Source organism: Zootoca vivipara, chromosome 5 (genome assembly GCF_965207765.1).
Source record: "Zootoca vivipara chromosome 5, rZooViv2.hap1.1, whole genome shotgun sequence".
NCBI classification, from domain to species: domain Eukaryota; kingdom Metazoa; phylum Chordata; class Lepidosauria; order Squamata; family Lacertidae; genus Zootoca; species Zootoca vivipara.
This window is the reverse complement of record NC_142588.1, coordinates 49,670,202-49,684,622: the sequence shown is the minus strand read 5'-3', so window position 1 is coordinate 49,684,622 and position 14,421 is coordinate 49,670,202. Positions and strand designations below refer to the sequence as shown.

Genomic DNA, 14,421 nt, shown 5'->3' with positions numbered 1-14,421 from the left:
TGCTTCTCTTCTTTGAAGATCTACCAAGGTTAGCTTGCTTTTCTCTGCTTTGGAAGCTGATAAGAGAGACATTGCTTGTTAGCAAAAATACAAAAATGCAGCTTCTATTCACAGATGGGGGTTGCAGGGAAAATTAGCAAGCTGTCCAAGCTTCAAGGCCAAGACAGCACTGAATTCCTTGCAAAATAAGCAGGCAGGAGAGAGATGGCTATATTTCCAGTACATTTCCAATACAGGACAGTTGTGGATGTGGATGTGATAACGTGTTTAAGCAGACTCAGCACTTAGCAAGCTGAGGTCAGTTGTGTACAGTATCAGAGATGTGTTCTGTGAGCATAGGTGTGCTTGCTATGGGTGCTGACATACATACTAGGGCACAACATCCACCTGGGTCCCAAGTCATGACACCTAGGAATCGGTGGGGAGGAGGCATACCACCGGTGACTAATCAAAGGCATCTCCAAAAAAGATACCTTTGACACGATCTGGTCTCCCCTTTTCTGTTTTATTGAAGAAGAACAGGACATTTTAATGCTACCACCATCACAGAGGTGTCTGTGGAGGGGATGTGTTTATTGAAATTGCTCAGTTGTAGCTTTAGTTTCTTATCAATGTTCTCTACAAGCTGTAAATATGATCTTTTAGTTTATTCTGAACATAATTCTGCTGCTTAAGGGAACAAAATGTATTGGAGTCAATTAAAATCATGAGATGTTGAATTTTAAAATACCTCCTTTCATGCATTAGAAACTGGATCAGGATCTTAATGAAGTGAAAGCTCGTGTTGAAGAACTGGACAGAAAATACTATGAAGTGAAGAACAAAAAAGATGAACTACAGAGTGAGAGAAAGTTAGTAATTTTTTTAAGGGTTGACATGACCTATGTTGTGTGAATATGTACACTGATGTATATAAATATTGATTACTCAGACATTAATAAATATGGTTTCATTGTTTAACTATAATCAGTATAGGGTACAATCCATTGGGCGACCTCACACTCAGGATACATTGGATACAGGACACACTCAGGATACAAAAGGAGGAAACATTGTATTACTGATGACTCCTGCAATCCCCATGCCACCTTCGACATTGTTCTGAAGGGTCTCTCAACTTTCTGGAGCTGGTTTTAGCAGGTTACTGAGAGTTGCAGAAGGGAAGAGGGACTGAAAAAATCCACTCATCCTCTAATGTTAGTGCACACAACTTATGAATCAAAATTCCTTCTGTCAGTGGAAGGGGACCAGTTGGATTTATCCATGTAACAGAAGAGTGCACTGTACCTGGAAGCAAGGATTGAACTGTTATACTCCAGCCCATGGAGTTGTATCATAAAATCTGTGTAAAGATAGAAAACAATTATGGAGTGGAATATAGCTTCTTGAGAATCTGAGCTTTCATATTTTCCAGAGATTATAGCCATGATAGTTCTGGAGAAATGTTCGAGAATGTGTAAGCACTGTTTTACTATCAGAGGGAACCTGATTCATGGATTCTAGCAATTAGGGCCTGGTTTTTAACTCTGTTTAATTCCAGGTTCCTACATATGATGGCTGTTCTCCAGCTTTCCCTTGCACTTCTTTTAGTACTCCAGCTATTTCAAAAATATTCTAAATTTCCCAAAATGTGAAACCTGGAGGCAGGGGGCTTGCATGAAGTACTGTCTATCTGATTTTTTGTTCTCCAACCTTGGTGGCAAGGATTTTTGTTGTGTTAGAAAAAAAGAATGATACTTTAAGAGATATATTACACATTGTCTCTTCTTGTTAGGGAATAGTAAATCAGTTTGAGGAGCTATACACTGTAGAAGAGATTTAACAAAAGAGTTAATAGCGTAAAAAAATGCTTGCAGAAATGACAGGCATAGGCAAACTCGGCCCGCCAGATGTTTTAGGACTACAGCTCCCATCATCCTTGCTAACAGGACAAGTGGTCAGGGATTTTGAGAATTGTAGTCCCAAAACATCTGGAGGGCCGAGTTTGCCGAGGCCTGGATTAGGACAAGGTTATTAGAGACCTTGTAATACCACTACCCTTATCTGGTATTTTATTCTGTTTTTCCTTGAAAATACGTTTTGTAATATGGAAGTGTTCTATTTTTCCAGTTACTTGTGGAGAGAAGAGAATGCAGAACAGCAAGCTCTTGCTGCAAAACGGGAGGACTTGGAAAAGAAACAGCAGCTTCTTAGAGCAGCAACAGGAAAGGTGAGATTCATAGCATGTTGTCATAATTATGATAGAGATTTTCAGAAACCAGTATTGCAAATGCTATAGTTCTTTTTCCTTCTGAAGAATTTTGTGGGGAATGGTCAGGCCAAAAGTAAAAATCAAAACTGTCTAAAGACAAATAAAAAGGTAAAGGGACCCCTGACCATTAGATCCAGTCATGACCGACTCTGGGGTTGCAGCGCTCATCTCGCGTTATTGGCTGAGGGAGCCAGCGTAAAGCTTCCAGGTCATGTGGCCAGCATGACAAAGCCGCTTCTGGCGAACCAGAGCAGCGCACGGAAACGCTGTTTACCTTCCCGCTGTAGCGGTACCTATTTATCTACTTGTGCTTTCAAACTGCTAGGTTGGCAGGAGCTGGGACTGAGCAACGGGAGCTCACCCTGTCACAGGGATTCGAACCGCTGACCTTCTGATTAGCAAGCCCTAGGCTCTGTGGTTTAACCCACAGCGCCACCTGCGTCCCTTTCTAAATACAAATACATTTCTAAATACATTTATTTCTAATGACAAATACATTTGTATTAAAACAACTGTTTGTGACTTACCAAGCTTTGGAAATACAAACCAAACTTTGGTTTTTTAAATTAGCTTCTGTGATCACCAATCACTTGCTTAAGTGCATGCATTTGCCCTATACTTAAACTTCAGTAGCTGTGTATATTAACTTTTCTGAACAAATAATGGATTCAGTGTTGTGTGCATTATAATGATCACTGCATAATTTTGTCCTGTTGGTATAAAACTGATAATAACTAAAAGTGGAGGAAATCCTTAGAGAGAGGAAAAAATATTGATGGGGTTTACACTATTTCCTCAAAGTATAGGAAGCTCAAGTAATTCTGCTTTATTATGACAGGCTATTCTAAATGGCATTGACAGCATAAACAAAGTCTTGGAGCATTTCCGTCGCAAAGGCATTAACCAACATGTTCAGAATGGCTATCATGGAATAGTAATGAATAACTTTGAGTGTGAGCCTGCTTTCTACACCTGTGTTGAAGTTACTGCAGGAAACAGGTATAGTTCTGATTAGTAGGCTTTTTTCCTGCAGAAATGTTCGATGTGAACATACTAACTTTAAACCATTGTCTGCTGGCACTTAAATTGGTGAATTGGGCTTTTTTTCCTAATAAATATTAGTGCATAAAACTTTTTCGTTCCATAGGATTTTTTTCTTGGTAGTGCTTGATGGCATGTAGGAGGGGAGAGAATGCTGTTTTAATTTAAGATAAAACATTACATTCATTCATTCATTCAACTTTGTTCTCTCTCTTTTCATGTTAGGCTTTTTTATCATATTGTAGATTCTGATGAAGTTAGTACTAAGATATTAATGGAGTTCAATAAAATGAATCTACCTGGAGAAGTAACTTTTCTGCCTCTGAACAAGCTGGATGTTAGAGATACTGCATACCCTGAAACCAATGTGAGTGCCCTCATCGTCTTCTTTAAATAGCAAATTGGCCTGCTAGGCCTACATACTTGTAATCATTTCAGTGCTATTCTGGCCACAAATAAAATGATTGCAAAGGTGGATGCAACCTGTATTTCATATGTTATGTCCCCGCATGTTCCCATTCTAAAGCTGTCTTTTAGCCAGGTTATTTTCCTTTAATTTAAGGGAATCATTGTGTTATTTTACTTACATTCTAGATTATTATATTCTACATTTCAATTATTTGTATTTTTGGTACCAGGTTGGCTTTTTTATCGTATACATTTTGTACGTGAAAATAAATGCAGTACTCTTGTACTTCTTATTTAACTGTTTAATATTCTTACTTTCAGGATGCTATTCCTATGATCAGTAAACTAAGATACAATCCAAGATTTGATAAAGCCTTCAAGCATGTTTTTGGAAAGACTCTTATTTGTCGTAGTATGGAAGTGTCTACCCAGCTGGCCAGAGCTTTTACCATGGATTGTATTACTCTGGAAGGTATGACTTAGGTTCAATTTTATTTGCAAAGGAAAGGGATTTCACAGTTTACTTGGGTCTTTGTCAACTATTCAACAGAGCATATATAATTCATTGTGTTCTGATAAGCTGAATTTGTTGTGTACTAGTTCTTTCCCAAACTCTGTTCTGGCAATATATTGAAAGGGCCAGTTCATACAAATGTAATTGCTTGATTTTTAGAATAACTTAGGTAGAGCTGTAAATGTTTTTCATTAAGTGTTAATAATAATTTTAAAGTAGCAGAAGGGGAATCTCCAGCCCATAGGCCTTACTAGTTCTTCTAAGCCAGGCATGTCAAACCTGCAGCCCTCCAGATGTTTTGGACTACAATTCCCATCTTCCACAACCACTGGTCCTGCTAGCTAGAGATCATGGGAGTTGTAGGCCAAAACATCTGGAGGGCCACAGGTTTGACATGCCTGTTCTAAGCCTTTCAATTTGGCCAACAAGGCCATTTCAACCAATTCACACTCACCTGCCCTACATCAGATTAGCATCTATTCTTAACAAATATATTCCCCACCCCCAGGTGATCAAGTCAGCCACCGAGGAGCTTTGACTGGGGGTTATTATGACACAAGAAAGTCTCGACTTGAACTGCAGAAAGATGTAAGAAAGGTGGAAGAAGAACTAGGAGAACTTGAAGCAAAGCTCAATGAAAACCTGCGAAGAAACATTGAAAATATCCTTCATAGTGCTTGTTCACATGTGGAGGATGTTGTTGGTGGATTGCTTATTTGCCTGTTTCTCAGTAAAATAACTGCATTTTGTGTAAGAGAATGGATGACTGAGGTACAAATAGTGTGTGAATGCTGTTGGTAGTTTTGTATGTCTCTCAGTGTACATGCATTTGTCTTCTGCATAAAGGCGAGTAAGAGATGACATAATAGAAGTTTATAAAATTAACCCTGGCATGGAGAAAGTAGATAGAGAAAAGTGTTTTGTTGATGTTGTTTTTCTGTTTCATAACACTAGAACTCATGAACAACAAATGAAGCAGTGTTGGAAGATTCAAGATGGGTAAAAGAAACTACTTCTTCATGCAACACATGGTTAAACTGTGGAACTCACTCCCACAGGAGGCAGTGATGGCCATGAACTTGGGTGGCTTTAAGAGCAGTGGCCAAATTCATGAAGGAAAGGGCTATCAATGGTTCCTGGCCATGATGGCTATGCGCTTCCTCCACAGTTGGAGGCAGCAGTTGCTGGAAACCACAGGAGGGGAGAGTGCTCTTGTGCTCGAATCCTGCTTGCTGGTTTCTGACAGGCAACCATTCAGCCACTGTAAGAACAGGTTGCTGGACTAGATGGGCCATTGGCCTGATCCAGCAGGCTCTTCTTCTGTTCTTATGCTTTGGTCACTGTTCGGGAAACTCAGAAGTGCTGGTTGCTGTTAAGAAAAAGTAGTGTAGGTGTAGTCTGTTGCTGAGAATCTGTCAAGATTTGCTCAGCCTAGAAGAACAGAAAAAGGGGCCCTAACAGGATATTTGCAGAGAGTAACTCTTCACCAGTAGTGTTATAGAAACTGAACAAATATGCCAGGAGCTTTGCTCAAAAAGTGCATATGAGATTGTTTTTGCTGGGTTTGTTTGTGGTCAAGTCTGATAGGTGATTAGCTTGTAAGTACAATTTTCAGCCACATTGTAACTTGCATTGCATTTGTTTATGGAAGGTTGTGGCATGTAGTATTTCTGTCCATGTTAATATCCTATGATTTGTAAACAGCCTTTATTGCTGTAAAAGGATTCAATTTTTTAAGACCAACAACATACTGATTTTATATCATTCATAATATTCACGATGATCAGAATTTTTCCTTAGCACACTGCATGGATTAATAATGAAATTGACCAGCTAATGAATCAGATGCAGCAGATTGAAACCCAACAAAGAAAATTCAAAGCTTCCAGAGACAGCATCTTATCAGAGATGAAAATGCTGAAAGAGAAGAGACAGCAGTCAGAGAAAACATTTATGCCTAAGGTATGGGATCTTAGATTTGTAGAGTTGGAAGGGACCATGAGAGTCATCTAGCCCAACTCCCTGCAATACAGGAATATTTTGCTCAATGTGGGGCTCGAACTCACAGCCCCGAGATTAAGAGTCTATTGCTCTACTGATTGAGCTATCAACAGTTGACTCGCAGTGGCTGGTTTAATGGACTAGAGCAGCCACTGGTGCATCCACAGCCCAGTCACTTGTGCCAGTCATGGCGGCAGCAGGGGAAAACACCCCTTTGCTAGGCCAGTTCCCTGGCTGCATCAGGCTAATTGCCATCATAAGACAGCAGTAGGGCCGGCTCAGAATCCAGCAGAGCCTGTGATTACAAGTGGGCATCCCCCCGATGGAGCTTCCCCAGCAGCAGAGTCTAGTAAAGGGCCACCTCCGCTCCATCCAAACCCCCTCCAGCATGACAGTTCAAGGGCTTTGATTGCTCTTCCTGCACAGCAGGTTATACTTTCATTATACTGAGTGATCAGTGTGCTATCCAGTTGGTTAACTGGTTTAAAAAAGAAAGAAAAGGAATCAAGTGAAAGAATAGTAATGTTTAGGATTATTTCTCAATCCAGTTTCATATTCCCTGAGAGTCCCTAAGGCTGCAGAGTAGGATTTTACTTCTGAGTAGGTACATATATGAGTGAGATCACTTATTGCGTTTAAGCCTTTTTTATATGGCATTTGCTGCTAGGTCACATAATTAGATAAATTGGAAGGCATCTTTCATGATACTCACATTTAATTTTTTTTTCTTTAGCAACGCAGCTTACAAAGTTTGGAGGCAAGTTTACATGCCATGGAATCAACCCGGGAGTCTTTAAAAGCAGAACTGGGAACAGACCTGTTGTCGCAGCTCAGTTTGGAGGACCAGAAGCGAGTTGATGCACTTAATGATGAGATCCGACAGCTACAGCAAGTAAGGACACTTAAAATGAAAAATAAAATTGCTGTGATTAAGAATGTTTGGAAATTATTTACAAAAGCCTGTTCCAAAAGTCTATTCCTTCCGCACTTAAGTGGTAAGAGGAGAATTAAAACCTAATTCAGTTGGTTGGTTCGCGTCCTTTTTCAGTTGGTAGCAAAAATAGTGTGATACCAACGTTCGTCATGCATAGAGCTGACCCACTGAAATCAATGGATGCCCATAGATTTCAGTGGGGTGGCTAGAATGTACTTATAAAATATGTATGTAAATAGTGGAGAGCATAAAGCATTTAATGAAATACCAGTAAACTGTTTTAGCTGATAATTTTATTTTTGTAAACTACTTTGAGGTTTTATTAACATCAAGTGATATATAAATACTGTGAAATAAAGTTATTTTTTTAAACAACCAGCCAACAATATTTACCGGTAGTGGTTTTTGTATATCCATATGTATTTCTTGGTTTATAGGAAAACAGACAGCTTTTGAATGAAAGAATCAAACTTGAGGGGATAATCACACGAGTCGAGACTTATCTCAATGAGAATTTGAGAAAGCGCTTAGACCAAGTTGAACAAGTAAGATATTTTATTTTGATCCACTCCATTCTTAACATTAAAAAAAAACTATTTTAAAATCATCAAAGTGACTCGGTATTTACTGGTGTGTCTCTTAATTAGTGGATGCTCACATAATATTTATTGAACTGCCAACATTCAACAAATTTTGGAGAATCCAATGACACAAATATAAATTTTCTTTATGCAATTTTTGGTATGAAGCTGCAATCTATATATTTCTAATCAATTATAAAAATGAGCTATTCAATAATAATATACAGTGGTACCTCAGGTTAAGTACTTAATTGGTTCTGGAAGTCTGTACTTAACCTGAAGTGTACTTAACCTGAAGTGAATTTTCCCATGGAAAGTGGATTAATCCGTTCCAGACAGGTCTGTGGAGTACTTAAATTGAAAATACTCAACCTGAAGCGTACTTAACCTGAGGTATGACTGTAATTGTTTCTGGAAGTCCGTACTTAACCTGAAGCATACTTAACCTGAAGCGAACTTTCCCATTGAAAGTAATGGAAAGTGGATTAATCCGTTCCAGATGGGTCTGCAGAGTACTTAACTTGAAAGTACTCACTTGAAGCATACTCAACCCGAGGTATGACTGTATTGTAAACCATGAAAAGTAACCTCTTCTATGTAGTATAGTCTATAGTTTACTTATAGCTGAACTTGCATGCTGTTAACATTTTGCATTTTTAGGAGCTGAATGAGCTGAGAGAGACAGAAGGTGGCACTGTTCTTACAGCAACAACATCAGAGCTTGAGGCTATCAACAAACGAGTGAAAGATACTCTGGCACGCTCAGAAGGTTGGTAATCAAGAGAAGGTGTCATCTAGTATATTTTATTAAAATATTCTAAAATACAGTTAACTTTAAAAAAGTATTCCAAGAACAATTAACTTATCAAAGATTATAACATTGAAAGAGTATATAGTACAAATAGTACAAAGAAGGATGAAGAATAACTAGAACTGGTACCACAAGCTTGGACACATTAGCTGTGCTTCCCATTAAGCCCTCCAAAATGATACAAACTATAAAAGCATATTGTACTCCCTTAGTGCAACGGATTCCATGGCTGCTTTCTGAAGCTGCTGCTAGAAGTTGTAGTAGATGCTGTGCTTGACATAATCCTAACATACCTTCATTTCTTTATACTGGCACATCTGGATTTTCTTGTCTTGTTCTTCATCACCTTTGGGAGTTTATTAACAACATTCCAGAGTACATTCCCTTCCCACCCCGGTTATATTTTAAAATAATAAATATTATTAATAACGATTTATCAATGTTCTGCATTTTCTTTGAATATCATGTTGTAAGGCTCAATTTCAACTATACGTTTTTATACTATTCTTTGATTTGATATACTAGATCTGGACAATTCAATTGATAAAACAGAAGCAGGAATAAAAGAACTCCAAAAGAGCATGGAGCGCTGGAAGAACATGGAGAAAGAGCACATGGATGCTATTAATCATGACACAAAAGAGCTTGAAAAAATGACCAACCGGCAAGGCATGCTTCTGAAGAAGAAGGAGGAATGTATGAAGAAAATCAGGGAATTGGGATCACTTCCCCAGGAAGCGTTTGAAAAATACCAGACTTTGAGCCTGAAGCAGGTAACAAAAGTGTTAAGTGTTCATCTCCAGAGCATAGCTGCCAAGTTCTCCCTTTTTTAAAGGGAATTTCCATTATGCTGAATAGGCTTCCTCGCGAGAAAAGGGAAAACTTGGCAGCTATGCTCCAGAGACAGTGAGCGGTGGTTCATACCGTGCTCTGATGGATTGTCTCAACTCTTTTTGCAGCTATTTCGCAAACTGGAACAATGCAACACAGAACTGAAAAAATACAGTCATGTCAATAAAAAAGCTCTAGATCAGTTTGTGAACTTCTCAGAGCAGAAGGAGAAGTTGATAAAACGTCAAGAAGAGTTGGACAGGGGCTACAAGTCAATCATGGAGTTGATGAATGTCCTTGAACTCAGAAAATATGAAGCTATCCAGCTGACTTTCAAACAGGTATTATTTGGCACCCATTGTGAGTGGCAAGGCTGTTTGACATGCTTTGAATTGCATGTTGGAAACAATTGTATAATGTATTTTGCATGTGTTCATATTTGTAAAGTTCATAAATTGTCAACTTATTTTTACAAGCAAACTGAGGTTACTGAAATCTTAGCAAGAACTTATTCACTCTATGAAAAGGTCCTAACAGAGGCATATGTCTCAGACTAGATTCTAACCAGATTGAATTTGTAGGTGCTAGAATTTTTTTATACTGTACTACGTTTACCACAATTGCTATGAGTTTGATACAGGATAAACCTGCCTTGATCTCACCAAACACAGTATTGGAGACTCTGTTTGCATATCAATGCTCTACACAAGAGAAGGGATCCTGAGCCAATCCAGATTCTCTACCCCCCCCCCCCCCCGTGGACATGTGGAGGAGCTTTATGTACATATGTTGTTGCAAACATAGGGTCCCTTATACACACAGGGTATATGGAGCCAGCCCATACAGTCCCGTCTTTTGTCACTCAAGTTTTTTCTTTTGCTACAAGCACCAGTGGCAAGCACCAGTTTGTGCTACTTTATTGTGTTTAGTGCACTTTGGAAATACTGAATCAGCAATTATTAGAGTAATTCTTTAATTGGGTGATGTGATTTTCTAGGATGAACTCTTGTGGCGATACTTTACCAAAGTAGCTTTTGGAATCCTTTTAAATTACTTTTACAAATATTTGTCTGTCAGAAAAAGCCTTCGGGTTATTTGTGCAAAGATTAATGTGGTTGAATTACACTTTCTCAAGGTCTCAAAGAACTTCAGTGAAGTCTTTCAGAAGCTGGTGCCTGGGGGAAAAGCTACACTCGTGATGAAGAAAGGTGATGTGGAAGGCAGCCAATCTCAAGATGAAGGTGAAGGTGGTGCTGAGAGTGAAAAGGGATCAGGATCTCAAAGTAGTGTTCCTTCTGTAGACCAGTTCACTGGAGTTGGGATTAGGGTAATGGAATATTTTAACTTAAGCTCTCATGACCACAAATTATATTATGGTAATGCTTACGAATTAGCAGTAACTAACCTTTCGTTGTTCCTGCAGGTGTCATTTACTGGCAAACAAGGTGAAATGAGAGAGATGCAGCAGCTTTCTGGTGGACAGAAGTCGCTTGTGGCTCTAGCCTTAATTTTTGCTATCCAGAAATGTGACCCAGCGCCGTTTTACCTCTTTGATGAAATCGATCAAGCCCTAGATGCCCAGCATAGAAAGGCAGTTTCAGGTAGAGTCTTGGGTATTTTATTGTTCAACACAATGCTACATATTACTTCTCTATCTAATTGCAGTTACAAAGAAAGTTTCTCATAAGAAAAATAATTGGGATTATAGTTTCAGTATAGCTGCTTAATGTGGCATATGTGCATCTTGTAGCTGTCCTTCTCCGGGCTACAGAAGTGAACTGTTATGCTTTTTGGGAACATGGCTGTTTCACTGTAGCTGAAGGAAGGAACACAGAGAGATAATTTGCCACTTCAAGTTGACCAGTTTCCTAGCTCTGTGGATTCCCCAGATATGTCTGGGTCTCACTGATGGTAATGGCATTGTAATAGTAAGGCAGAGTATGACTTCTAGAAGGTAATCTGGCTTTACTAAGATGTGTAAACTGTGTAAACCATATCAACTGACCTGGGCTCTGCATTTGGGGCCCTTCTTCGTGTGCCTCCTCTACATGACATCCAGAGGACGGCAACATGCGAATGGGCCTTTTCTTCCAAGTATTTGTAGAATACTCTCCCCAGGGAGATTAGTCTGGTGCCTTCCTTTTATATTTTTAGATACCAGGCAAAAACATTCTTCTTCAACCAGGCCTTATTGCTACTGCTTCCATCAACCTTGGAAAAGTTTTCATAGTGGCAGCCCCAGTCCTGCTCTGGCACATTTTCTGGAAAGACAAAAGAGCAGTGCAGCAGCCAGTAAGATGGAGTTACCCCTTGATTTCTTGACTGGTAGATTCCCAATTATATATTTCTTCCAAGTCCTTCCACATTTATTCCATACATGATGAATCAAATGCTGACCAAATCAAGCTCCTATGACAGTTTGCAGGATAGCCATGTGATGCCCACTCAAGCAAATTGCTGAAATTTGGTTGCATTTTAATATCACACTTTAATATTTTGTTATGTACCAGAACTTGCTGCATTTTATTACTTACCCACTTAAGAAATGTCTGGAAAATTATTTCAATGGTCATTGATAAATTTGTTTTACTTCCCCAGATATGATCATGGAATTGGCAGAACATGCTCAGTTTATTACCACAACTTTCAGGCCGGAACTGCTTGAGTCTGCTGATAAATTTTATGGTGTAAAATTCAGAAATAAGGTATGCAATTATAAAATGTGTTAAATAAATTATTGTAGGCAATGGCTGAAGTCCCTCCGAAGCATGATGGGGCACTCTGTTACCATAAATAATAAATCTGGAACTTGCTTATAAATCACTTTATTAACAATGCAGGCACATGTCAAAGGCTGTGATGGCCTCTGACCCATTTCTAGTGACTTGATTTCTAGTGTTTGCATAGATTTCAGCTTCATTTGACTGACTGAAGGCAAGGGTAGTACTGCACAGATGTCTAGATACACAGACATTTTGGAACATATGACTGGAGGGTTTTTATTTTTTACCTTTATTATTTTTAGTACAAAGTACGTGCTGTCCTTCTTCTAGGCAGCTTTCTGTAGATGACAGTCTAAAAGTAGGAGAGTATGCACTCCATTCTATTAAAGATCCTGTGCTAAGAGTTTGAATTGTGCTGTTGGTATAAAATACGTAACTCTGTCATTTAGAGTGCAGACCAAAGCCGTGATATGTCACACTTGCAAGTGGTGTGTGTGGATGGGATGGTCACCTTCCACCAGCCCAGAACAGCCCCACTGACTGTGAAGTGTAGCTCTATTAACTTGGAGCTCCCCTTTTCTTCCACTGAATGTGCAGGCTAGCAGAAGAACCACTGGCATGAAGGTTCAAAACAGGGTGTTTGAGCGCTGCCCCGCTGGCCTCACTTGATGGCCTGTACCCACCCCTGGGAGGGACAAGCTTGTGGACACAATGGTTGCTTTGCCACTTCATTGTTTTGCACTGCTGCCCAGCCAGGGTTTGAATTGCTCTGGCTGATTATTTTGCTCTGCCTTTGCTGCTCATAGGTGGTGGGATCAGGTAAGCTCTGACTAATGGAAATCTTGTTCTGACACTCACCATTCCTGTTTCTGAGACATCACAAGGCAGTGCCCATCCACTTTCAAATACAGGCATCTCCCCGCTTATGCTGGGGTTACATTCCAGGGCCCTGAAAATATTTTGTAAGTGGGGCTAAAAAGCCTCCAAATGCCCGTTTCCCCCTGCTGTCTAGCAATCTCTCTCTCCACACCTAGAGTTAAAGTTCTGGGGCCGGCTGGAGAGTGGAGGTTGCACAGAGAAGTGGCTGCTGTGCTACTCTGCACGTCAGTTGCTGGGTGGGGAGAATGAGCAGGCTAAACAAAGCCCTGCTGTATCTCTGATCTCTTTGGGGCTTCCTCCACCCTAACTGGGCTCTGGGGAGGGTCTCCTCACTGGCCACACAAGGACTCTCCAGCTGTCTCCTGCCATTTCCTGGTTTTAATCTCTTTATTTCCTGGCACCGTGCATATTTGTGGTCACGTGCAAGTTGATTGTGTGTAAGTGGGAGGATGCCTGTACATATTTGCAAGCATAAAGGTTAGAAATGGAAGCTGGATTTAGGACTCAATATTGCATTGCCGAGCTTTTCCCGAACATTTTCAAAATGTAAGAGTAGAATGATTTTGTCTGGCTCATACATTAATTACAGTGTTACAAATTTTATGTTGAGGGAGAGTGTTTCATAAACACCATGGAGCTGTTATGTGGGCTGGAATCTTCATTGATTGTCATGCTGTATTTTTTTTCCGATTTAGGTCAGTCATATTGATGTGATCACAGCAGAGATGGCCAAAGACTTTGTGGAAGATGATACTACTCATGGCTAAGTGGCAGAGAGCATTCAGCCTGTTGGGAAAGTCTGTAAAATATTTGTTTCTACACTGGGCAGCTGTGTAAAATCTGAAATACATTGTGACTGTTCAAAAGCTATTTTAACATAGGTTAATGGAGCATCTGAATATTATGACTTCTGTATACATTGGATTCCATTTTACATATGTGCTGTTAAATTCTTTTATAAAATACCTGTTAATTTTACCTTCATACTATACCTGCAGCTTGGAAAATGTATTTTAATGTGTCTTTTTTGCTGTTTTAACTTTTTGGAGTTTTAAATGTCAGTTCTTCCTTCGCAGTGACAATTTTAATGTTTATACTGCCTCACATGGTTTTTTAAAATAGCTTCAATAAAATAATTGTTTTTAATGCTGTAATTTAGATACATGTTCTTGATACTGGGAACTGCTATACTGTCTACTATCACTTCATGTACAATGCAGTTTGTTTATGTGTATGGAGATCAATATTTGGCAATAGAGCTGAGATGAATTTACTCCTGGCTTGTAGGTCACTGGCTTTTTAGATGCCATGAAAGGTTACAGAGATTGGTTGTAGATCTTTATGTAAGCTTCTGCTTGTCATTTATGGGCTTCAGTGCCTCACAATCAGATAGGTTTTGTATTCTGTCATCTTTACTCTTTTTATAGCTTAGGAATTCATGCAACTC

General features: G+C 39.4%; 1 protein-coding gene across 1 annotated transcript in view; it reads left to right on the top strand.

The window, feature by feature from the left end:
- SMC3 (structural maintenance of chromosomes 3) overlaps window positions 1-14,128 on the top strand; it is a 36,656-nt gene extending 22,528 nt beyond the window's left edge. The window contains exons 14-29 of the mRNA XM_035132801.3: window positions 748-851; window positions 2,110-2,209; window positions 3,090-3,250; window positions 3,518-3,659; window positions 4,022-4,172; window positions 4,723-4,875; window positions 6,025-6,176; window positions 6,949-7,107; window positions 7,587-7,694; window positions 8,391-8,499; window positions 9,067-9,314; window positions 9,501-9,713; window positions 10,508-10,699; window positions 10,796-10,973; window positions 11,971-12,077; window positions 13,670-14,128. Coding sequence (XP_034988692.1) covers window positions 748-851; window positions 2,110-2,209; window positions 3,090-3,250; window positions 3,518-3,659; window positions 4,022-4,172; window positions 4,723-4,875; window positions 6,025-6,176; window positions 6,949-7,107; window positions 7,587-7,694; window positions 8,391-8,499; window positions 9,067-9,314; window positions 9,501-9,713; window positions 10,508-10,699; window positions 10,796-10,973; window positions 11,971-12,077; window positions 13,670-13,741 — 2,349 coding nt within the window. The 3' untranslated portion in view covers window positions 13,742-14,128. The remainder of the gene's footprint in view (window positions 1-747; window positions 852-2,109; window positions 2,210-3,089; window positions 3,251-3,517; window positions 3,660-4,021; window positions 4,173-4,722; window positions 4,876-6,024; window positions 6,177-6,948; window positions 7,108-7,586; window positions 7,695-8,390; window positions 8,500-9,066; window positions 9,315-9,500; window positions 9,714-10,507; window positions 10,700-10,795; window positions 10,974-11,970; window positions 12,078-13,669) is intronic.
- Window positions 14,129-14,421: the final 293 nt, after the last annotated feature.